Here is a 25,562-nt window from a genome sequence, read left to right as displayed (position 1 = left end):
CCGAATCTGAGCGCTGATTGGCCCCCACCCTCGGTGCCGTTAAAACTCCCTCTGGCCAATGGGTGTGGAGAAGGGTGGCCCAGTCTCCGCGCCTACAGTGTTGTAAGCGAACGTCCCCGAGCGCACACGGCATAGAAGAGAGTACAGCGCGCGGCTCTCTGGAAGGGAGATAACGGTTTCTTTTTGCCCCTCTTCACTCAAACAACAAGAACAAACCAAACCAGAATTTAGGGGGTTCACACAGATTTCTAACCGCCAGGAGGAGGGAACCCAGGGATTGGAGTCGCAAGTTTTTTTTTCTTTTTCGTTTTTTTCCTTTTCCCAAAAGAGGATTCTGTGTTTCGCGGTGGTTTGTTCTCCGCTCTCGCCGCAAAGATGATGGTCGGAGAGGTCGAAGTGAAGGAGCGACCGAGGCCGAGTCCCGACTATTTGATGCAATTATTAAACGAGAAGAAACTCATGACCAGTTTGCCAAATCTCTGCGGCATCTTCACACACCTCGAGAGGCTTCTCGACGAAGGTAAGAGAGCGAATGGCAGAGAACCGGGGAAGGAGGGAGGGGGAAGGGGGGAAGCGTGACCACGGCGCAGTCCGGTGTCGGCGGGGCTTCGTTGGTCGGGTGTCCCTGCTGCAGCAGAGCGGGGCTCGGGCTCACTAGCGTCGAAAACCCCGACATTCGCGACCGTGTCAGGCGGCGAAAAGACGTCCAACTTCCGCGCTGCGAAAGCTGTTATGCAAACAAAATGTCACATAGTGTTTTTGGGTGAGTTTGTTGTGCTGAAATCGACTGAAATTCCGAGTTTTCTGCCGACGTCAGAGTGTCTCCGGAGTTTGGTTCAACACTGGACTTTGCAAAAACAAACGCAAAACTTTGTTTAGCCGACTCAGAAAAATTAAAACTTCACATTGCCGTCACGTTGCTCTAAGTTAAAAGTGTTCGCGTTCTAGATTTGGAATTTATTTCAAATAAGTCGTTTATAAATCTCAAATTATTTGGGGCCTCACTGCACATGTTCCTCTGCAATTTAGCTCGAGTTAGCCACATTTTAAGCTAGCTGAGACTAAGCTCTCCGTGCTCCGTGGAACTCCAGGGAACCGACGTCGCGGTCTCGGCTCCGTTTTCCGTCCCAACACCGCCATGAAAAGCGTCACATGGTCATTTTAATTGCTGTCACAAATGTAGACTATCGCTTTTATTGTGTTTTTTTGCTCCCGTAGTTGTGTTAACATTTGTTGCCCAGCGGCCGAGGCTGGAGAGCAGCACGGAGGAATGTGTTTGCTTGTTGCCCAAACAATGGCCAGCGAGTCACGGGTGGGTGGGGGGGGTCTACGCAGATTATTCAACGCTCTAACTTTTTCATTAAAATAGTCACGGGAGGGTTTGACGTCTCTTTTGATTTACTACGCCACATATCTCAATTCGAGGGCACGAACGTCTCGGTTGTTGTGTTTGCGTCCCTGCTGCAGTGATTTCGCTTTGCTCCGCCAAAACTGCGTTGCCTCTGTTCGGCGGCAGCGGCCAGACGTAGATTAACGCCGGTGTTTGTGTCTTTTTCTCATCTTTTTTGTCGTTGTGTTTGGCAGCAGCACCAGTGGCGCCGGTGAATACGGCGGATTTGCAGTTATTGTTGACAGTATCAGTAACATCAGCTGGTCTAAGCGGAAGGTTCGACGGGAGGTTTATGCAACTGAGCCGGGGACACTAGAGAGCGCCACAGCCCCCTGGCACACTGTCCCCGGGCCGGGAGAGACACTTTTGACGAGTGAAAACGCTCATTTTGACTCTTAAACTCGACGTCCTGATGAGCAGCATTGCTTCGCAGTTTCGGTTGCGTGTCTGGATGAGTTGACGCTGTAGTATGTAGTTGCCAAACCGGTCGGCATAGATCTTCTCGCTCCCTCCACAGCTGATAAACAGCCACTTCTGATCACCGAGGGACAATACAGCTCCCTGGCAATGCCGAGAAAAGTACAGATTTATAGATTCATAGTTAAAATCGTGGTGCTAATGTTCTTACGAGATCGCTATCAAATGCCACAAGCGTTTTCCAATCTATTGCTTCACCACCTGGATGGATTGTTACTTAAATGTCAGTGTGTAGGTTGCAGGAATTTAGCATAACATCTAACCGGTTAAGCAGCATTCTGATGTGTTGAAACAGTATATGGAGTGTGATGGCGGTGGTATTTGCCCCGATGCCTTATTACACAAAATAGTTTGCTGGTAAAAGCAAGTAAGTGTGAATTTACCTCTCCACAGCCTCAAAGGAGGCATTTCTAAAGTGATTTCACCCACCTACAACCAAATGCCTTGTTGTCATAATATTTTGGCGGGTGTGTTTTTCGGGAGAGGCAGGGCCAGGAAACGGGAATGTTTTCTTTTCCTCCACTTCTTTGCTTTGCTGCTTTCCAGCCCCCACACAGTCCCACATCCCAGCAGTCCTCTTTACAATTAGGGGAAAAAAAGGACCATGTACAATCCATGTGTCCCTGCTGCGTCGTCCATGCACTGTGTGTGACCCCTCAGCAAATTAGATAAATAAGAATACAAGTATTTACTAGCATTCACTGTGAAACAACGTTTTTGTGTCCTAATTCACACATATCTTTCAGCCTTACGTAAGCCTTTTCCCCATAGGTGTTATTATTGCATGTCTTTGGACCCTGCACGACCCTCAAAATGTCATGGTAATCGTGGTTTCGGTGTTAATAAAGAGAAATTTTATTCTTTAGGTTCTAGAGATATTCGTTTGATTTTTTTGGCATGTTTCACTTATTGGTACTGGGTTTCCACATCAGTTGGATTTGGTTGTCAAAACTGTCTGAATGGCGTGACCTGGTTTTCTCATAATTGTTAAATCTTGCCGACAGAGTCTTCTATCTGTTGGGCATTAATTGGTGAGTGAATGTTCTGTGGAAAGTACACAGTTCACCGTGTGACTGCGGTTGTTCTTGAGTTCATCAGAAGGTGATGCGTTTTTGTTGGTAAATTGTCCAACTAAAAATGCCAACCAGACTTTAATTTCAATCATGTAATTGCTCCAAATGCCTTCAGTAAATGATGACCTCATGTACAAATGGGACACAACTGCGGTAACACCTCAGATATGTTCACTGAATTTCTGTAGGTGATACTTAGAATTCAGACATGACGTTCAAAAGTAAGAAACTGGGACTCGCATGATTTTTGATTTATAAAAAAAAGAAGAGGAAGTTTGACATGTGATTTGACGTCTTACACTCTTTTATGAAACTGGGTTATTAGAGGTTTAGAAATCTACAAAAGAGAGATGGAATGTTTTCCCTTATCGCAATAATAAATCATGGTTGGAACGCCAAAAATTCCCAGCCTCTTGCCTTTGTCTCCCCCTCTAAAACCACACAAGAGTCGGGTTTACTTGGGTTTCCACAGTACCGGCCCAAACTTAACTCCTCTGCCAAAAATTGCATGTGTGTGTGATGAAAGCCACCCCGGTGCAGATGAGGCCTGTCTAACTGTCTGGTTGCTGTTAGGGGCTGTTTGGTTTACTCTTCTCTTTGGACAGAGCAGAAGCTTCAGCCTGACGATCGGGCCCAGCCTGCTCTCACTCCCCATACTGAATGTGAACTGACCCCACCCAAGATAAAGCGCTTTGAGAGTGAATTCACCAAAGTGTTGAAAAATACCCCCTCCCTTTGGCCTTGTGCTGCTTCTGTAATGGTAAATACGTACTGTAGTTGTTTAACTGCAATGTGTGGTGCAATTCTAAAAGCCCTGCTCTCTCTGTTTTATTTCTATTGAGTTGTTCAGATACTTATGAGTGTTTTTAGATGGTGGTCAGGGCCTGCAGCGACGATGAAGAACACACATTCAACTGTGACTCCAGTGAGACAGGATAGGTTCCAGACAGAGTTCTGTTACATGGTACTGCAGTGCGAACTGTGTTTGATCTTAGTGTTTGCTTTTTGTTGAATTGGGAGTAGACTTCTCCGCACCTCTCGGTGGGTAGGAGTCCTCTCAGTCAGTTCTGTCTTTCCACAAGTGGGTGGCGAGGAGAGAGATGCTACCTGAGAAGCCTTAGATGCTGAGGCAGTGCTACAGACATTCCCAGACTGCTTAGAATTAATAGAATAACAATGTGCATTTAAAAGGAGGTAAAGGGAAACTGAAGGACGGCCCTAAGGAGTTTGTAGATAAAAACACCAGATGCCTCTCTCGTCTCCTGAGACAGAATATAAAGAAATAGTTGGGTCTGGTAGTTTTGAATATATTGTGAAAACGTTGAAAGCCCATTTTGTGTCAGACTTAATAGAACAAATAGAACCTGTCACAACTGAAACGTTTTGTTCCTTAGCTGTCCATCCATCAAGAGCGCCTTGCGTGTGATAACTGCTCTGATCCTACTTCTGTGGCGTGGCGGGCACATGTGTGGACGTCCCTGCTGCGTCCACACTGTGCATGTCGCCCCTCAAGGTCACTCTGGACTATCGACAGGCCCTTTTGAAATCCCTTTGCATTGCAGTTGTTGGTCTCCCCGAGGTGACACCTGCCATGGAGTTTTTTTTTCTCCCTCTTTACGATCCATGCTCCGCATGCCACCCAACAAGCTGCTTCAAATTGCTATATTTTCTGTTGGCAGGAGGAGACGGCTCATATAACATCCAAAGATGGAGCCTGGCAGCAAAGTGCAGGCACTGCTGTAAGTCGGCGCAACACAGAGGAAGGATAGGATCTTTATTTCTGTTATTTTGTTAGTGTCTCTTCTTTGCAAGTGTGTCCTCGTGGAACAAAATTGATTCATCGGACCCATCTATTCTAGGACACTCTAACAGTCATTTTTAGCCTTGTTTGTGTAATGGAGTGAATAGTTTAAAGTTCCGTTGTGCAGCGTGTGTGTGGCCCCGAGGCACTTCATGCAACTCCGTCCTCCTCTTTACCTGTCCAGTTTGTGTCATCTTGTTTGTCTCACTGTGCTGTTATTTAGCAGGACATTCCTGTGGGAGCAGTCAGCATTTGGAGGACAAACTGTTGGCTGTCCACCGCAAAGCCTCTGGAAGCCACGTCTCCTCAGGGAGCAGCTGTCTAGAGAACCGATTTTGATGAACGCGAGACTGGCAGAAGTCTGCATTCAGACCCCAAAGCTGATGTCTCATAGTTCTGCACTGTTCATTATTTGTCTGTCTGTGTCTGGCATTTTGGTAGCACTTTGCTCCCTGGCTGTAGGCTGACCCTTGGTGGTCCCAGGCACAGGGCCGGACGCGCTCTAACCTTTGACTTACAATCAATTTTGGCGACTAACAAGGCGGCTCGCAAAGTGAAATGCAGCTTAGGTTTGTGAGCGAGCACAGATAGAGCCCAACAGAAAGAGAGAATTGGGGGGTGTTAAGCCTGGGCAGTTGTTGCAAGCTGAAACCTGTTATATCTCCCCTCACCCCTGCCCCTTTTCCCCCCTCCCACATTCCCTCCCAAAGCACCACTTATAAGCTGGAATTTAATTAACCGAGAGCCATTCTGTGAGCTGGTTTACTGAGCTGCCGCCACCAGTGGAAAGCAAAATTGGAGTCTTTGTGCTGAGTGTGTCTCTTGCCCACACACACTCCCTATTTCTCTTTCTTTCCTCCTGCCTGGTAATAAATTAGGTGGTGGCACAAGTCTGACAGGGTGAGGCGTAGGGGTTATGTAGGACCCGGCATCGCCTTGCTTGTCTTACCGCCCCGCTCAGCCTAGCAGCCATTTCTTCCAGCGGCACCGCCACAGTGCCCATGCGGGCCTCAGTTCCCCGGCTCCAGCTCCAGAGCGAGACCCGTGCCGTTCCCCTGGCCCTGCTCCAGCCGCCCCCCACCGGGTGCCTTATGATAAAGTCATCTGATGACAGCTCTGGGCGCTTATCTAGGGCCTCAATCCCGCGAGTGCTGGGGCCTTCTTATCACTGCTGCCTCTGCCTGGCCTCCTGTCTCTGCCCTCCGCCGAATGCCTGGTTGATTATCTGGCTCACTGTCGGCAAAACAAAGTGTCTTCCCTTCTATTGCCATTGGCTGTTCGACGACTTTCTCGTTGAGGAGCGAACTTGTAATTAACGTCTTATGAAGTAACCAGATGTACAAAGAACATTTTCCTCTGGCAACCTTGCTGTGTATTTCCCGCCAGGGCACAGTCATGCTTCTGTCCGGTACTGTTGAGTGTTTACCAGATGATGACTAGCCGGGTTAAAGAGGAAGATGGTGTTAAGAGATGTTGTAACCGTTATGTCACAACTGCTCTTTGGCACTGACGTTGGTGACTTGTTTTCACGTCCGCCCTGTACTCTAAACCCAGGCTGCGTATCCGTTTGCCAAGTTTTCTCCTTTTTGTGTCTCACAAAAGACATCGATGGGAAGTCACGCCTGTCCCGGACAGGAAAAGCCCACGGAGCGGTCGAGTCAGAGGTTTGTTTTTCCTTCAGACACAGAGAGTAGGCGGCGGTAGCTGTTTACTTGCACTGTGACAAGGGAGGTTTGCGCCTCTTAGTCCTTTCCCACAGAGGTGGGTCTGTCTCTGGGCTTTCCTTTGATTAATTTAAATTACATCATTATAGCTATCTGGGACAAAGCTCTGTACTTTATCTCTCATCCTGTCCCTCCTCCAGGCATTTGTATGGACAGAAAATGCACACTATTTCTCTGTTAAAGAGAGTAGGGGCCCCACCCTTCTGCATTCTCGGACTGCTTCAAATAACTCTCCCACCCCCCTCGCTCACAGTGGTTCCCCTTATCCTTTCTCGCCTGCTCTCTTTCTGACATTTTCGAGGCTCTGAGCTGTCGTAACAGAGATGGTGTCCAACAATTAGGCCTTCCACAATGGCAATATTTCTCATTGTTTACTCTTTTTTCTCTCACAGAAAGGAGGTGAAAAAAATGAGCTGAATGCTTCCCCCTGTCTCACTCGCTCAATCTATCACCCACCCTCCTGCATTCATTTTCTCTCTTTCAGAGGAGGAATAGCAACCAGGCATTGGCAGGCAGCTCAGGAATTTTCACCAGAAGCACAGTCAGAGCACTTAACCTCCAGCCTGGTGTTTGTTTTCCCCACACACACTCTCACTGTGTGTTTTAACTTGGCTTGATTTGAGCACCGTCAAAGGCGAGGCACAGCAACCTCTGCTGTTTAAACGTCTAGACATTTTTTTGTGCATTTTCTTTCATTTAGAACATGCCACGGCGATTAATCACAGCTTCCATGACTTTTTTTATGACATTGTCAGACACCACCTGTGTTTTCTTAAACCTTCTATTTTAGAATCACTCTAACCCATGTCTCGATGTCTATTTCTGGTCTATGAATGGCCATGGAAGTTGAGATTGCAGGAGTTGGTGAGCTCCAGCCTTAACCAGTCTCAGCTGTTTCCACCAATTTGTACACATATTCATTACATGTCAAATCCCATGTTGAACCATTCAGTGGTGATGTCGAGGGTGATACGACCTAAAGCCTGTTTTGACTTTTGAACTGCAACTATGCTTTCAGAATATATACTTCCTCATTATTTAAAGTAATGCCAAATGCTCCTGCATGTTTCCATGTTGTGAAAGGATTTGGTGATGAGCTGAGTTTGTTATTTGACTGTAGGTTTTACACAATGTGCATTGACGCTGGAAGGCTTTCTGGAAGCATAGAGGCATACTGTTCTCCGGGTTGCTGTGCAAGTTCAAGATGTCGGCAAAACACTCAGTCACTCCACACGGCAGTTGATCAAGTTCATGGTATTTCCAACTCCCCTAACCCCCACCCACCCCCGAGCCCCTCCCCTGCCCCTCTGTGAGCACTTATGATTGGTGCTTGTGTCCTCAGATCAGGTGATGTACTGTATGAGGAATGTGACTAAAGGAAATAGAATCAGTCTTATTTAGGAGTTGTAGCCACTCATATTGGTTATGGTAATATTTTACCAACAAATGTAACTGCTGTGATCTGCTGATTTGGCAGCAGGGCAAGTAGCATTAGTAGTTGTTGCTTATGGTTTTCCGTTTAAGAAATGCTTCTTTGAAGAGAAGCATTCAGAGCGGTTGAGGATTCGCACAACCTGCTCCCTGCCTGGTGTGATGAAACTTTCTGGCCATTTCCAAGTTGAATGTTGCACAATCCTCCAGCAGGAATGATACACAGCAGTAATCTGTCTGCTGCACCATTTCTGACATTTTTAAATGCAAGCTGAAGCTACCCAACAAGAATCATATTTCATATGTTGACCGTCTGCCCTGCAGTCCTGCGCTATAATGTCAAACATGGTTTGCTTCACATAATTTATGCTGGTGTACAACACGCCTCAACTAGAGCGATGGAAGTAGTGCATGAATGAAGTCGGAGTTGTATAATTGCGAGTGTGTTTAGTCTGTGATGTTTGTTTAGTGTTTGTCGCCGCTTGCCTGTTTGTGGTGAGGCTTAAGTCTGTCTGCCCTTATCAGTGCAGTGGTTTGGAGCAGATTACAAAGCAGAAACAATGGCTGGTTTTGTATGATTAGGCTTTAATTGGTTAAACAAAGAGCCTCTTTAGCGCCATTCGTTACACAGGAAAACCTGACATAAAACCCATAGATAACTAGCAGGAAAGAATGTGGAGTTTTTCCAGTGTGTATGGAAGGGTTGGTGAGCATGTGCCTCATCCCTACTCAGTTGATTGATTGTGTTCGCTGAAAGCGAAAAGGCGAGCAAGGCCGCCGAGAGCGAGGGGAGGATGGTGAGAGTGATAAAGAACGGGAGGTGGGGGGGCTGTGAATGAGGTCATCTGGTTGGTTATGAGGAAGGTCACTGACCCCTCCCTCGCCTCCACACGACACCCCTCTGTCTCTGCCTTCCTCCCCTTCGGCTCCTGGTACACAATGGCTTTTTGTGTTGCAATGGGCCAGACACACTGGGCCATTCCTAGAGTCAGACCACAAGTATGCACATAAACACATACAGTAGGTGTTATCTGTCAAAGACATACCAATACACAAGAAATTTGATATTTAATGAAAAAGACTAACATTTATGATGCAATGCGTTGTAAACATTAGACTGGCTGACATACAGTAGCTGCTGAGCGCTCCCTCTGTCGCTGCCATGTCGAGTGTTTCCTGCTGCTATATTTGACGGACCACATGACTCATAAAACAAGGCAAAAACAAGTTAAATACTGTTCACTTTGTGCTGATTTTCTCCTTGTCATCTTTGCGCCGCACTGTTGCTGCAGAGGAATGTTTCCCATAAGAGTTGCATGGTGTTGATCGCGGTGATTGTTGTGTTGGATAAGACGACAGCCTCTCCTGCACGAATGTTGTGTGTAATTTCACACAGGACGTGTCTGGGCAAGCTCACTGAAGTGCAGCGCAGATGTTTGAGAAGGAATGACTCTCACCCAGATTTATTGAATTTTTATTTTCTGTATAGTTATTGTTGGCAAGTTGGAATTTCAACATTACTTATCCAATGAAGCTAGCAAGCGATATTCCCCTCTGGAATATTTTCTGAGTCGGTGGCGGAATATGGAAGGAGACACACAGCCGGGAGAAGACGATGGAGACAGCAGGGAGACAGGTGTGGACATAAGTGAGGTGCCAATGTGCCAGCTGGTGTTACCACCTGAAGCTGAAGACTAGTCTGCCAGGAGATGGACTTGTCTTGCGGCGACTCCTCAAATTTTTCATTTTCTCTCCTTTCCTTGAGTATCTGCGTTTGTGGTGGAAGTTCTACCACCTTTGATGCACTAGTCCCCAGCTTTAGCTTTGCCCCCCCCCCCCTCTCTCTCTCTTGCCCCCACAACACACAACTGCAATTTCCTTTCCATTTGACCGTCTCCCTTTTCTTACTCAAACATGCACATGTAGTACTCCTCTCATCTTTATGTTATGCTGCCACCCGTTTTGTAGAGGTGATGGATATTACACTGCTCTGCAGGGGGAGCGCTCCATCGTTGTCAGTGTTTTCCACTGAAGAGAATCAGTATCTGTTCTCCCATGGGAATGACTCATTTTTCCTGGCTTTGTCTTTTTACCCATTTATTTTGGCAGAGTGAATCTACAGCGTCTGTCGCCCTCTTTTTCCCTTTTGTCTTTCTGTTTATTCTCTCATCTCCTGCTCCCATTCCACCAGTCTTTTTCTTCCCTCCTGCTTGCTCCCTGTCCCCCCCCCTCACCCAGTTATGTTTCCCTTTCTTCTTTCATTATTTTTTCTGTCACAGCTTCCCTCTCTACTTGTGTGTGAGTATGTGTGACAAAAATTCCAGCCTCGGGGCTACATTGCCTCTTTCATGTGAGGACCAGTGGTGACATTAAAGGCCTGCAACGCGCTCTGTCGGTTTGCATCAGCGTAGCTCTCCACACTTAGGACCACAGTATGCATTCGATTATTTGCGCAATCTTTTACCGACTTGAATGTTGGTGGAGAGCAACATGCCTGCACATGCTGCCGGTAATCATTTGTGCATGTATACGTGCGTCCAGATTTGGGAAGAACTTTTTGGCAGATCAGTGGTTAAATGCTTGAGGATAGCGGAAGCTTGGTTAATGGCAGCTGAGTCAATGAGAAGGCCTCTATCTCTCTCTTATCCGTCTCCTCCTTTGTCGGTCACATTTTGACCCAGTGCAGCTCTGAATGGTACATTCAATATGACCAGGCAGACAAAACAGATCAACGCGGCGATCTTCAACACCAGACACCCAGACAAAACAAACACACACCCCCAAACAGCAGCTCCTCTGATCCACAGGCAGAAAGGGGCCTCTGCAAGTCATTGTCTCTCCTTCAAACGACCACACTATTTAGAAGTGCAGGCACAGAGAGACTTCTTCAGCATCTTGAAGTGTGTCAGAAGTGTTCATTCTTCATAGAGAATAAGTTTGTAGTAGTTTGACATAGAACTAGGAATACATACATACAGCCCATCCTTGCACACTTGGCCCAGATCACTTTCGACAGTTCAGGCAAGTTCTGGCAGTGGACCAAGCATATCTGTCTGAATATGATATAATGTAATATATTGCAACACATTGTTGCGTGTCACATTCATAATGTTTGACAATAATGGACAGATGGCAAGTAAGTCTGTAAAGACAATGGAGAGCAGGCACAAAGACACATCACCTGTGATGTGAGTGCGTGTGTTGTCACACCCAGAAACGGCGACAGAGTGGCTGTTGGGCCGGTAAATACGATTGCAGCTACAGGCCCCAGCAGGCCCTGTGCCCTGGAACAAAACAACTCCTTACATAAAGATACGTGTGCACCTTTCATGTAACGTGTTGGTTCATATCTGAGGTCGTTCTCGTGTCGTAGCCCAGTGTGCAGTTGATGAAACTGTGGCTGTCTCCTCTCTCCAAAAGCAGAATTCACGATTTTAAGTGCTGACATAACATTGTTGCAGGCAGTGGTCTCTCTGTTCTTCTTCTATCCGCTTTGTGGGCATCTTAGCTTCCTCGCTGTCATCAGTGACCTCATTCCCTGATAATGAGAAGTAGAGGAATGCGGTTGTTCCACATTCTCTCACTCCCTCAACTTCCTCAACACATAAAATAAATAGGGATTTTTTTGTTATCTGTCGTTAAACATGGCACCCTCAATACTGCAGGTCTGGCAAACCCCTGATGCTCCCATCTGCTCCTTCACTCACTGTAGAGTGAAGCACTTGAGCTTAGCAGTTGAATTGCGGCCCCTGTCATATCTGCTTTCTGTGCTCCTATTTGCCAACATAACTGCATTGGGCACCATGGTCTTCATGTTAATATTAACCATTGCATTTTCTGTAAAGTCACACCAAAGCATTACCGTAGCATTGGCAAAAGATCCCTTTGTCCTCGAGGACAAAGACGAGGCAGATCACACAGGGACATCAAGTTGAATATCTCTTTCTCATGCTGATGGTGAGGAGTCTGAAGATTTATTCTCCCTCCCCATCCTCTTTCTCATTGGCTGCGAGCAGTGCGGTCTCCTTGGTTACAAGGGTGGGACAGGAAGCACAGTGCATGTTATCTTCCCCAGTCACATTGACAGAGTCTTTCCTTCCTCTCGTTTCCTCTTCTGACAGCTGGACCTTTCCTGCCATTGTTGCATAACAGAGAAGGGGAGCCGTGGGTGGGAGATGTGTGTTTAAATAATGAGCAGCGGTCAACAATTTTAGATCAGATGAATATTGTCCCAGTTTCAGATCTACTGCTACAACAAATAGATGCAAGATGTGCACACACACCGACAAACAAACAGAGCAGGCCTGCCTAGTGACAGTTCCTAGCTCTTGTTATAGTGGGCAGAGGAAAGACATCCCATAAGCCTCAGTACATGGTACCAGGATGACGGCAAAACAAAACATGGCCATGGACTACTGTTGCAATCAACCAAACACACACGCAATCACACCCGCACTCCATCAGCATGCATCCTGACTCTTCATCCTGTTATTCTTCCCATTCCTTATCTCATATTCTCACATCTTGTTTAGCTCACAGCATGCATCCTGTGCTCCATTTTACATAGCATCCCCTCCATTGTTATGGGCTGCCAGGTTGTACAAGTATGCCCAGGGCCATATTTCACATTGAACAGCACAGCAATTGGTTAGAACAAAGCAAAAAAGAAATTGATTCTTGATTAGCATTGCACAGCACAGCGGCGCTCAAGTCTCACTTTCCTTTTTCTTGATTTCACTGGCAGGTAAAGTCTGTGAAATTAGTTCCCCTGAGATGCAGAAGAACCCACAATCTGTTTGGCTGTTTGCATGCATTCCCTGCGCGTGTGTTGGTTTTCATACTAATTAATCCGCCCCTTTTGACTAAGCTAGTCAGAACTGTGCATACCTTTTTAGCTGCAGCGTTTTGTTCACACAGACACTGGCGTCATCTGATGGAATTAAAAGGTTTGCTTCCTATCGGTGATGTAGCTGTTTTTGTGTCTGAGTAGTCCCTTTATTCCCGACCCAGTATATCCTCTCAAATTTGTGAAGCCATTTTCAGCTTATGGGGCTTTTCTCTTGAAGCCAGTCTGTTAAATGACTATTGCTGTGGCTTCCAATTTAACGCTACATATCGCTGCCGCTTTAGATGGTAAAAGCAGCAGTAAAATCGCCCATCTTTTGCTTGGTATTTGAGAAGGCGCCTGAGTCTGCATTTGCGTGCATCAGGGTAGCTGTTTCAGCCGAGCTGTGGTATAGGGCTACTTTGAAAGGTCAACTGAGGAGAGAGAACATCTTAGCCCAGCGCTCCAGCTTTTGCTGTGCTGCAGTCGGTTGTATTTGCTGTAGCTGGAAGATTTGCAATTTTTTTTTAAGCTAATCTAAAGAGCATTCAGCATCCGACTAGCTTCCACACCTTGCTCTCTAATGGCATCTGTGTGTATGTGTGCGAGAGCGAGAAAACCGTTTTTGTATCTTTCCAGCTTGTGCACTCATGCTGGGGTGCCTCCCTCAAGTGTAAGTGTGTAGGAGTGTGCACGCACTCACAATTTTCACCCCAGGATTCTGTCTGAAGTCCCCCCACGCAGAGAGTAATGAACGTTGGCCCCTTGCGGCAGCCATTAAGAGTAAGCCATTATGGTTCAGCATTGAACTAGCCCTCCCTGCCACTTTCACCTCACTCTATGGTAGACCCCACTGAGTACACGGTACTGGCACTCCTATGGCTCATTGAGCTGCCAGCGTGCCCCCCCGCCAGCACACAGCCCCATAAAGCAGTTCCACATCATCAAATGTGATGATCCCTCGTTCTAATTTTAGGCTGAGGTCTTAATAGCTCTGCAGATACACCGTCGGAATCATTCGTTTCACTGTAGAGCTCAGGCTGAGATGGCACGGTAATGTAAGGTGGAAAAGTACAATTTCACTGGAACTGTGTATTTTTATAATCGGATATTTCAGGCAGAGTTTGCTGATTGGCTGTTGACTATCACATGCCTCTCGGGATCAATTTCAAACTGTTTTTGTCTGCCAAATTCCAGCACAGTTTTATAATCCTATATGGAAATTGTCTCTTCCCAGTTAAGCATGGTAAGATGTTAGTCTACCACAGTGCAAATATAAATTTTAACAGTAATTACAGTGCTTGATCCTTGCTGTGGTCCCTGGGCCATTACCTCACTCCTTATGGGACAGGAAATACCAGATAAACCAGGTTAAGCCATTGTCTAGGTTTCTGCAACACCTGTTTTTGGGATAACGACAAAACATTCAGATTGGCCTGAGACGACATATTTCTTGTCACTAAAAATGCCATATTTGAACGTGTCTATGCAATGTAGTGGATTCCGCTCTGTGGCAACTTCAAGACATTTTAGCTTAATACCAGATTTGCTGAGGAATACTTCTCTATTTTTCTTTCCCTGTTACTTATTTCGCATGCTTTCTTGATCCCATAGCAACGGTGATTTTTGGGGCGATTGAAGGATTGCCTCCTTGTTTGGCACTCTTCTAACACAAACTTCTATGACACTGAATTTCCTTGCCACATATCAGTCATTAGATGAGTCTGCTTTATTGATCCTAAAATTGGCACCAGCGCCCCTTCTCAAGTCTTGGTTAACTTGGCCTACGTGTTTTCCAAAATGGTCCGTGTAGCTCCATCTGTCGGTCTTGGCACTTTGCTTGTCAAGAGATTTCACTGTTGTTTTCTAAGAGCCATCTTGTCTTGAAGTGTCTTGTCCTCAAATGTAAGACGCTGCTTTTTCCAAATGTATTTTTCAAGAAAATCATAGTGTTGTTCTGTTGTTGCACTACAATTTTTTTATGGACCGGAACATCTTTTTTTTTTTTATGTCGGATCCCTAAGCCGAGCATTCTCCCTGTCCCTTCATCCTCTCTGGCTGTCTCTCCCCTCCGCTCCCTGTTCCCACTGCGTCCTCCCCTTGTCTTATTTGCTTCATTTAATCACCACGCTAATGTGCTATGACATGTTTCTATAGCGCACCGTCACCAGAGCTGCCAGCAGCCTCATATAGCCACAGTCATGTTGGCACTTCCTCCCATTCCTGGGCACAGTCACGATGACAGACCCCAGAAAAACTGCATTCACCACTTGTTATGATTAATGGCTTTGTTGATTGCAGCTCTGGGCCATCGCCACACCTACACATTCTGCTTTTAGCAAACATATACTCAGGGGTTCAGCCGTAATGACGGCAGAGGTAAACTATGACTCCGCCTTCTCAATGGCCATGATGTGACGATGATCTGATTAGGCCAGATGTAGAATGCTGATTTCGAATTCTCACCGAACTTTCACCGTTTTGCTTAACTTAATCTAAAGGTATGTTAACGTACAGCGTGCAATGTTTTGTACTACAAAGTTGAAGCCTCTGTAGTTGTAACAATATGGAGTTTATCCGTGTTTGAGGCGAGGAGAGGGAATATCCTCATTCATGTCGGCCTTGTGCAGGCAACTGTGGCAGCGCTGGTTTCCTAAGCTGTCAATCATCGCGGTGAGATTTCTCAACCAGCACAAGTCGAAGGGAGTCGGGGGTGAAATGAAAGAGCAGCTGGGTGTGATCTTTGTTTCTCATCTCCTCATAATCAGATTGCATACGAGGCGGCGGTGAGTTAGGTGAGCCTTAAGAAGTGCAGCACCGTTTCCTGCAGTGTTTGCTTAGCAGCTTTTCTCTAAGGCAGTTTACCTCCCCCTTCTTCTCTGAGTGTTATTTCTGCGCGTTCGTTCTCTCAGGAGAGCCTTGCCTGCAAACACACAAGCTCATTAGTTCTCAGTTTGGGTACGTGTGTGTGTGTGTGTGTGTGGGTGTTCTTAAAATTTAGTCTGGTGTATGTGCTTTAGTTTGTGCCAGGACGTACACGTTCTCACTCATACACCTTCTCTTCACTACTAACGCTCAGACAATGGAACTTGCTCCTCTCGGTGCAGAAGTTTGTCTGGATGTAAACGTGTCCGTTGCTCCACCAGCAGGGTTAACCGCTTGTTGTCAGATGTTTCTTTAGTGGCACCTCCTTTAAGTCCCGAAGCCGGAGCTTTTACCCATGGTGCTTCAGGAGAATCCCCTCACACACAACATAAATCTCTCTTTTTTTTTGGCTAAACCGTCTAGAGCTGTTTAGAGCCCTCAGCCTGAGCGGGGAGCCAGGCTTGTATTCACATTATGTGAACTGTGTTGTTGTGTCACTGTGGGGCAAAGCTAAGATGCATTTTTCAGAAGTATTTAGAAGTTTTGACAACATTAACACCGTCTTATAAAAAAATAAAATCAACACTGATGTAGTTTCAGGGACAACGTTGATATTTTCCCAGTAAGAGATGGAATACTTCTGCTACCCTTAACTAGGCTGATACGGCAGCATACTCATTAACGTCACAGGAATATTTTTTGCATGAATATCAAAGTAATGTGCAGAGTAGGCCCACTGTTAAATTGAAGATTAGGAACGAAAAAATAAGACACAAGCGTGAGCAAACTTCTTTTCTTTTTATCCTTGTGAAGAGGGACGGGAAGCAAAAGCAGCTGTGAGTTGACGATAAGCCCGAGAATTGCATATGTTTTCATGGCTCAGTCGCCCCTACCAACACACACTATACCCCCGCTCCTCTGGCTCCACCGAAATCGCCGCCTTTCATACGCTTGGCCTGCCAAACCCCGTCGGAGTGGAGTGTTGTCTTGGATAAAGTCGTCTGTGCCGTGAATAAAGGGCAGGAATGCATTAAAACGCCCCAAATCCTTTGACTCGCAACAGTTGCCCACGCATTGCGATTGCTCAAGTGCGCGGCTTTAAAGTGTAAAGGCTCGTTTCTTCACCCGAGTCTTGTTTCGCTGCGATGGCCGTCGCAGATAACACCACGGCATATTTATGTCTATATTTACCTTGGCTCCCCATTGCGTTTATTCCCCTTCATGTGTTTAAATAATTTGAGTGTACAGGTGGGGTGATTCTGGAGGGACTCGCTCGCTCTGCTGAGTCACGCTTTTTTGAACATTTTGGTTTAAGATTAATAGGCGCTGCACTCAATCTGTTTCAGGTGCCAGGTATTACAGGCCTAATACCAGGCATCACAAGGTATCTAAAGCTGCTTTCCCCAGGCAAAGCTGATCACGCTGATTACTCACCCATTACATTTCTCTTGCCCTCCCACTCTCTCATTCTCCACACGCACACACGCTCAAAAGGCATACAGGCGTTTGCGCGCTGCTGTCCAGAGGGTACTTTGTGTCGACGACAAAGCATTCACTGAGCGCGTCCATTTTCGGCCTCTTAATAGACTCCTTCCTGTTCTGTGGCGGTGGAGGTGTGAATGATCTTTGTCAACGCTAAACCCAATTACACGGCCTTCTTCTGGACGTCTCCAGTCTTTACAACCTCTGTGCTCCCCACCTCGGATCGCTCCTCTTCTCCATTCCACAAGTTTGTCCTCGTGCTGCGCGTGCGTGCGTGCGGCCTGCAACCCTCTAAATATATTTTACCTCATTTAGATATTACTACATCTCGTGCCTCTCCTCCACTCAAACCTCTCTTGAGATACTCCAAGATTATTTAGGTATCGGTCATGTTAAATAAACTAAAACTGTAAAAACGAGTGCTCTGCTCACAGTGGCTAAATACTGTATGTAGATGAACACATTTTACAGTTTTTGACAACCGTCGTACATCCTAAATCACCACAAGGCGTATAGAGGATTGAATTTGGTTTTAAAGCTGTTTGGGCCTTGAAGTATTTGCTTGACTGTTGTATCAAAAAAAACAAAGAAGCGCCAACCGTCCAAACAAGTTCCTTTCCAGTTGTCTAATTCTTGTCGTCTCTCTTTAATGGTGCAACCTGATGAGGCCTCTTAGCTACTCACACTCGACGGTCAACCTACATCCAGTTCCTCTCCCATATCCCTCAGTCCACTGCCGCTCAAAATACACTTCATTCCATTCTCAGCTCGCACACACGGCCCTTGGGGTACCCGTCATTCCCCTTAGCCGAGATGACAAAGGAGATGAGTAGAAATCTTCCCTTTATCTGAACTCGCAAAGGGCAGATGGGTCTGCAGCCACACGCTGTGACATTTTCTTTCTTCGTCGGCAATTGCAGAAGAAAAGTGCATAATTTGAGACGGACGAAAAGAGGGCAAGGATGAAATGGAAATGCGTTTTAACTTACACGGAAGCAGCAGAGACCTTTGGGAGTCGAGAAACTACATTCTTCTTTCTCAGCAGTGTTTTTTTTATGCGGTATTCGCCTTCTGTTAATTACTTCTTCCACTCTCCTCTCAAAGTTTCTGTTCTTGTTAGTTCTTATCAGGCAGCTGGGTACAAAAGCTAAAGGGAGGCACGGGCTCTTCCAATGCGCGAGCCCCCGCGTCCAGTTTGCACAGTCCGGTCAAGGATGACGCACTCGCCATGAGCCGAGAGATGCCTGAGGAGGGAGTAACGGGATCTGTTACCGCCCACGCAGCCGCACTTCACTCTTTAACATGCAACACACACTCCAAACTTTACACCTGTCCGATGTTAGCCTGACGGCGGTGGATCCTTCTGACACACACACACACACACACACACACACACACACACACACACACAGTTTTCTGCTTTACTCCATTGTGAAGTGGAAGTGACTCTCAGCCGCCCTCTCTTGTGTCTTTCACACAGAATCGGTCTTTTCTGCCGAGGTGGACAGCTAGACAAATGATTTTGTCAGTCGAGCAAGGCAGGGGGTAATTTTTAGGTGAATGCCGCGCTTCAGAATAGACTTGCCGCACCGAAATTAGTGGTTGTCAAATGCTGCACGACTCCGCTGATGGCCCAGCACAGCCCCCTTATGTTAATGTGGCATTTCAGCAAGAGGAAATAGAATTGGAGGGGTGGGGGTTGGTATTGTCATGCATGCACACTCCGTTTTTCACTCCGTCGTCATCTGAAGGATAAATAATTGGTTGCGTGGGTCTTGGTGTGTCTTCCTCCTCTGTAAACGAGGCGCCCTGTGGTGATTTTGTATTTGTGTATTTTTTTAACCTATAGCCCTTTGATGCTACTTAACCCTACACGGATAGCTCCTGCACAGATGCTTAGCCCACCGGTGGTCTGTTAAATAACCGGAGTGTTTTTAATGTTGGTCGGAGAGGAGAAGGGAGCTGTTGTAGGTTATAACTTTGATAGTAAAAGCTGCAATTCAGTTAACAATAAGGCCTTTAGTGTTGCCTGTGTGAGCTTCATGTTTCTGGACTTGCGTACCGACTTTCGCAGAGACATCACGCTCCAGATTATCAAGCTCTCTGCCCGTTCCAACACACACGCACACACTCATGTGTAACTTATTCGGTTTTCCGGCGCCGTCTTTGCACCATCCCTGATCTCATCCCTGTGTGGCGTGTCCCTGCCAAGCCTCTGTTCATCCAGAAAGCTTGCACGTGGCCAAGTCGCTGGAGTTGGTGGGGCCTGATGTAATCTGTCCTCTGGGCTCCACGCCGTGAGGATGAATTCATACAGTTTGAAGGCGGACTGGGAGTATCTGGGCGATGAGGTCATGTGGTTTTGGATACGAGCGGCTCGGTCTGAATCCCTCGTCTTGTTTGTACGTTCCTGCCGGGTCCCACAGGTGTTTCCACACCGCTCCAGGCCAGATGTCTGTGTGTGTGTGTGTGTGTATGCATGTTCGTCAGCGTTCATGAGCACCAAGTTGTCAATCTGTCATCATTGGACCGTGAGAGAACATTTTATCCTGTTAAACAGGAAATCCCTGCTGAGACAGTTATCTGCCTTAATCCACCGTGGTTTCAGTATCTTGTCATTTTTTACTCTATTTTCTAACTTGAACATTTACAACCACAGTGAAAATGTAATTATATCAGTTTGACCCTCCTAAACGTGTTGCACCGTAGGGTCGTGAGGTCAGAGTAACTACTGGAGTGTCAAGTTTCCCAGCCAGAGTTAAAATAGAGCTGACAACTGCTCATAATCTCCAGGAGAGGGGGGATTACTGCCCAACTACAAAGACAAATACCACACACATGCACACACAGCGTAACGTGTGTGTGTGTCCGTCCTCTAAGGAAGGGTGTTACAACCGCAGCTGTCGATCCTCATCCCAATGTGATATATTTACATACACACACTCACAATGGGCAGTATGAATGAACACCTTTTCTCCACCCCCTCGGTATCGCATTCCTCTGGTGTGTGATGTCTGAGTGAGGGAGCATAGGGGATCCGCGTGATTAAGGGGTGAACTGGTGTGCGCATGTGTGTGTACGTGTGTTTGGAGCGGAAGCTGCGCGTGTTTTTGCGCGGGCGGGAGAGAGGGGTCCATTAGTTTTATCTGACAGTGGGATCAGGTCTGAAGACGTGTACCTGAGCCCGAGCGATTCGCCGCGTTTGGTCTCCGCACCTGCCCCGGCGCTCATACAGACGCTCTATATTAGAGCAGCCACTGGGGAGCAGCAGGCAGTGAGGGATGAAGGGTTGCCTTACTACTACAGACTCTTATGATGTACACCGACTCGTATGCAAACGCTCATTCATAAAACCTTAATTGAGCTCCGCAATGTAAGAATTGGTGATGTTTGCATTTGCACATCAAAGTAAAAAATAGGTTGGATGAATTTGAAAATAAGTGCAGAGTTATTTCAGAAAATGGCAAACGGAAGTGAAATGAATAATCCATCCTCGGCTTTGATTCATTTGTACACACGCAGGCAGTGTGTTTTTGTGTTAAAGCAGCAGTCTGCAAGATTGTTGAGTGGGTGGAATCGTGTGGGGAAACTCCCTCTTCCCCCTCACAGCCTGGATTTCAGCAGATTTGACAAAGAAGTTTAAATGTTCCGACTGTAATTTGAAGCAATTTCTACCTAAATTTCCTCTGTGTTACCATTCCGAGATCAGCACCGACTTTCAAATCAATGTGTCGACATTGACGGATATCTGCTCACTTGTCCTGGTCCTGAATTGCTCACCACATTGTGCACACGTCTGCTTATTGTGTTTCAGAGATCAACAGAGTGCGTAAAGACATGTACAGCGACTCAGTGAATGGCCTTGTGGACAGACATCCGCTGGAGCTGCCGGAGGCTATCGGACCCATCGTCCACCTGCAGGAGAAACTCTTTGTGCCTGTTAAAGAATACCCCGACGTAAGAAACACACACCCACACACTGACACACACACACACCTCGCCTCTCCCACCACCACAGATGCATCACATTGCTTGTAATGGTGTTGCATTTGCCTTTCATAGTTGGACTAATATTTACACTGCTCTCAGGCCACAAGTAATGTCTGTTGGCCCAAAAACACACACACACACACACACAGAAAACATGCAAAATAAATACAAAGAAATAATGTACATCAGATTTATCACTGAGTTAATTTGACTCTTGTTCTGTGTTTTATTGTTGTCACTAAAGCATACAGTGCATTAGTTTGAGTCCCACTTTAGTCACATGCCGCGTGTGCCATCCTGTACCAAAAGAAGATGATGCCTTTTGTTATTGCAGTAATATCCAGGAACATTGCATCATTCACAAATGGACACGCATCTTTAAACCAGGTGGCATTTTCACTGTCAGCGTGGATTGATTACAGTGTGATAGATTATTTTACGCTTTTGCTTGTTTGAAATTGTGCCACACAAACCATCATGCCCGCTCATTTTGGATTCAATACCGTATTAGGTGTTCATTTCAGTGTTTGACAGTTGTCAACAAATACTAAGCAATAGACAGTGTTGTCTGTGTGTGTGTGTGTGTGTATAGGAATGTGCGCTTTGTGTTGTCTGTGTGTGTATAGAAATGTGTTCTTTGTGCTTCCTTTTAAAGTTTGATTGCTGAAGTGAAACAAGTATTGACGGATAAATCATCCAGAAATCCTAAATCGTCTGAAGCCTTTATACTCAGACACGCACACACACTCTTGGTCTTTGCCTTTGGCCTTGTGTCTGTGTGGTGTCATAACAGGAATGACAGCTGCTGATGTTGCAGTTATCTGTCCGGACTGATGACTAGCTCATTCTCCATTTTGCCCTGCCTAGTCTTCCTTCTGCATTACTACCGCTTTCCGTCGTCTGGTTGATAAACACACATTTTCCTCTAACTGTACTATATTGTCACTGTGTTTACTATTGCCTAGCGTGTGTACCATGTTATTAATACACTACCACGAAAGCTAAATTTGGCAAGTTAGGCTGTGTGCTTACTGGCCAACCTTGGTGGATTAGTGTGGAGAGAGAGAGGTGCTTCATTAAAACTGCCTCTCCATATTGATATGGAAAGGAAGGTTTATTAAGAGGAATTCAGATTAAGAGATGATGCTCATGAGCTGATGCTAGGCAGTCTGCTTTGATTAGGTGAAACACAGAAAGAACCATATTGAGGTTTGTTTGTGATAGTTAATGCTAGAGTTGGAAAGTGTCTATTAAATGTTCAGCTCCACGGTGCGTGCTTGTTTGTTGGTTTATTTAAGGTTTTTCTACAGGCGGTGTTTCATTTTCTCGTCCTCATTATAATCTTTAAAACACACATGAGTGGTTGTCACATCTTAAGAAACAAAAGTTATTTTCATAATCCCAGCTGCTTGCAGAGAGGATGAGAGGAGACAAAGGTGAAGAGACAGCGTAGCGCAGGAGAAAGGCCCAGCCAGGCGTGGAGTGCATTTTCCCCCTGACAGAATTTATAAAAGGCACCAGGGAGCGGATGGAATCAGCTTAGCTCTTACACCCTCCGAGCTGAGGGCCCAGCCCAGTCTCTGGACACAGCTGAGGGCCCAGCCCAGTCTCTGGACACAGCTGAGGGCCCAGCCCAGTCTCTGGACACCAGCTGAAGCACCCTCACCTCTAGCTTCACAATCCTATTAATGATTACCAGATTTTTTCCTTCGGTCTATTTTTGTGTATTTCTTAATATGAATATGTAACAAACACACACACACTATTAAATGTGTTGACATCCTGAGGTGACCCTTGCTCCCCTTGCTCTGTGGAGCCAGGCTGTAACACCAGAGCAGCCTGAAAGCTGCTAAATTAATTAGGCTTCCCCCTGGTGGCCAAGATGACTCACAAATGCAAATACGCACACATATCAACTCACCTACAAATACAGAAACATTGTTACACAAAAGTGACGCAAATTCCACGTGGACATTTTCTCAATCTATTTTGGTTCACACATGCACATCATCCTTAATGGCCAAGCTTGGTCATTAAGTCTGGAATAGAATAGAAAAAAGGCCAAATAGCTTTGTTATATATAGCTGTGGTGATTGGAACCAGGGGAAATCTCTGGCAGGTCTAAATGGAATTATTTCTCCATGTCTTGCCATTTACCTTTCCAGCAAATGTACCTGCTACTGTACTGCTAAACAGGAGTGTATAAGTAAAGCTGTGCTAAATGGTGATAAACCTACCAAAGCATCCTTTTCGTGCTTTGTACGCAAGTCCAAGGTTGAATGCCGACGTCCAGTTATGTCTTCATCTGCAAAATTATTCTGCCATTTTTCATGGTAGAACATCAAAAGTCCATGAATGACATTTGATATTACTCCAACTAACGTCCCTGCTCTGTAGTCAGACAAGGAAACGCTGCAACTACATAGTATGCAACACCAGGAATCTCCCTTTCCAAATTTGTTTAATACTAGTCAAAGAGAGGCAGAGAGACTGACGGGGAGTTTGATCACTTTACTGATGCACTAGGAACGTGAATAAAACTTTTATTGTCTGTTCAACTGTATTCATCCAGGACTCGGCATGTCTCTGTGATTCACGGTTTGGCAGCTGTCTTTACACGGGATGAGCTGCAGTGTCTCCAGATTCACTCAGGGGAAAGTGTGGAATCGTTCAATAGAGGGTTGAGGCCGGAGATAAAGCAGGATCAGAGTGAAAAGGGAGAGGGGGAATAAATGACGGAGGGAAGAAGAATGTCACTTCCTATCCCCAACTGACCAGCACTAAAAGGAGAGGAAACTCTAATGATGATTATTAGACCGGGGAATATTCCCCCCCTCTCACATTTCCATCTGATTTCCCAGATTCCCCCCAACCAAAGCGTGTGTGTCTGTGTGTGTGTGTCTGTGTGCGCCTGGCTGATGCAATACGTGGTTCTCCCAAGAAACGGAGGTGGCTAGAGTCTGCACTGCCTCGGAAGCCGTGTCATCCTTCATTCCACTTCTGCCGTCTTTTCTCTTGATTCGTCTTGTCATCTGTCAGTCGTCTCTTGAATTTAGAAACATGACCTCCGCTTACCTTCACCCACCACAGCCTCAAGCGGAAATCACGCGACTCGGTTCACTCTGTCCCTCCCCGCACGTCCCCTGCTCTGCTTTCACCAGGAGATAATTAGATTGTCCTGGTGCCCGGATGCAGAGCAGCATGTCACTTCTACCAAAATAACTTGCTTTGCCAGCACGCCTCTACTCCAATTCCCTTAGGTGTGTTCCTATGTGTGCTGGCCCATGTGACCCATGTGCGTATGTGTGTGTATATACTCAAATCTAAGGAGGGATGATGCGGTCGAAATTGAGAGCCTGACTGACAGGTTAGCCAGATAATGAATTATATCACGGCATAGTGCTTGTACTGTAAATGCAATTTTGAATGCATTTCTCATGGAGATATGGGATGTGGAGCTTATCCACTGATGTAGGTGCATTCAATAATGAAGGTAATTCAGCATATTTTCTTCAAAAATGGCATCCAAACTAAGATAAAAATAACAAAGCAAATAAAATAAAGATACTGTTGTGGCATAAAACAGCTGCTATTAAACTGAGAGACGGCTTAGTTGGCAAATCTCCGCTATCCTGGCCATAGAACATCATATTGCCCAAACACACCTGTATGTCTGCCCGTGTTTGTGTCCACCCACACCCAGCTGATTCTTCAAAGTCAGCCATTTCCCCGGCGTCGTCGGCGTGTTTTGAAGCGTCGCCGCGGCGTCTACATCTTGACTGACGGCAGAGTCGCAGGCTATCTGATAACTTCAACCTTCAATTAAACGCTATCTGCGTTTTTTGCTGTGCGTACGCACATTGATAGGCGGCTGACTGACGGCTCCGCGTGTCATTTCCTTTGACCTTCAGGCATCTGATAGGATATGTGACATGTCTTTTAAATTGTCGCCGTCTCCGCTTTGCATTCCCTCTGCATTTGTATTTGCCGACTGTTAAAGGTCCAGGTGGATTGTGGGTAAGGCACTGACTGGTTAGAAATGTGCGGGACTGTAAAGTGACACGCACGCACACACACACACACACACACACACACACACACACACACACACACACACGCACACACACACCATCTTCACTGTGCTGACTCAATGAAACAGGACCCTCGGTTAGACGTAAGCTGTTGGGCAACTGGTAAACAAGCGTGTGTGGACCAGCTTGAAGAAGCCTCATTAAAAAAGTCTCTCAGTAAGACCGGTAGAGTAAGTCCACCATATGTTAGGGAGTTGAGCGCAGACACATTTTCCCTATTTTAAGGATTAAATTGAATCATATAACACCCCTGGACTAGTAGAAGTGACTTTGCTGCTGTGGTTTGGGTGCATTTAGTGCTGGTGTTTGTCTAATGTTAATGTGGTTGTCATAGTACTTTAAGTTGTTAACCTTAGTAAAATGATCCACTCCCTTTTTCATAGGAGCAGATGTTTGCTCCCTGTCGCGTCTAC

The 25,562-nt window shown here is 46.1% G+C and overlaps 1 protein-coding gene across 6 annotated transcripts in view; it reads left to right on the top strand.

Moving 5' to 3' along the window:
• Positions 1-82: 82 nt before the first annotated feature.
• Positions 83-25,562, top strand: part of qkia (QKI, KH domain containing, RNA binding a) — a 69,295-nt gene continuing 43,815 nt past the window's right edge. For all 6 annotated transcript variants that reach the window (XR_012964232.1, XR_012964231.1, XM_076157601.1 and 3 more), the window contains exons 1-2: positions 83-520; positions 20,883-21,025. Coding sequence is in view for 4 of the 6 variants with exons in the window: in XM_076157601.1 (XP_076013716.1) it covers positions 376-520; positions 20,883-21,025 (288 nt within the window). In the remaining 2 variants the exon portion in view is untranslated. The remainder of the gene's footprint in view (positions 521-20,882; positions 21,026-25,562) is intronic.

Source organism: Genypterus blacodes, unplaced genomic scaffold (genome assembly GCF_046128005.1).
Source record: "Genypterus blacodes isolate CSIRO-AG114 ecotype Tasmania unplaced genomic scaffold, CSIRO-AGI_Gbla_v1 ptg000073l_1, whole genome shotgun sequence".
NCBI classification, from domain to species: domain Eukaryota; kingdom Metazoa; phylum Chordata; class Actinopteri; order Ophidiiformes; family Ophidiidae; genus Genypterus; species Genypterus blacodes.
Note: the sequence above shows the minus strand (reverse complement) of the source record. Positions and strands in the feature narration are given on the sequence as shown.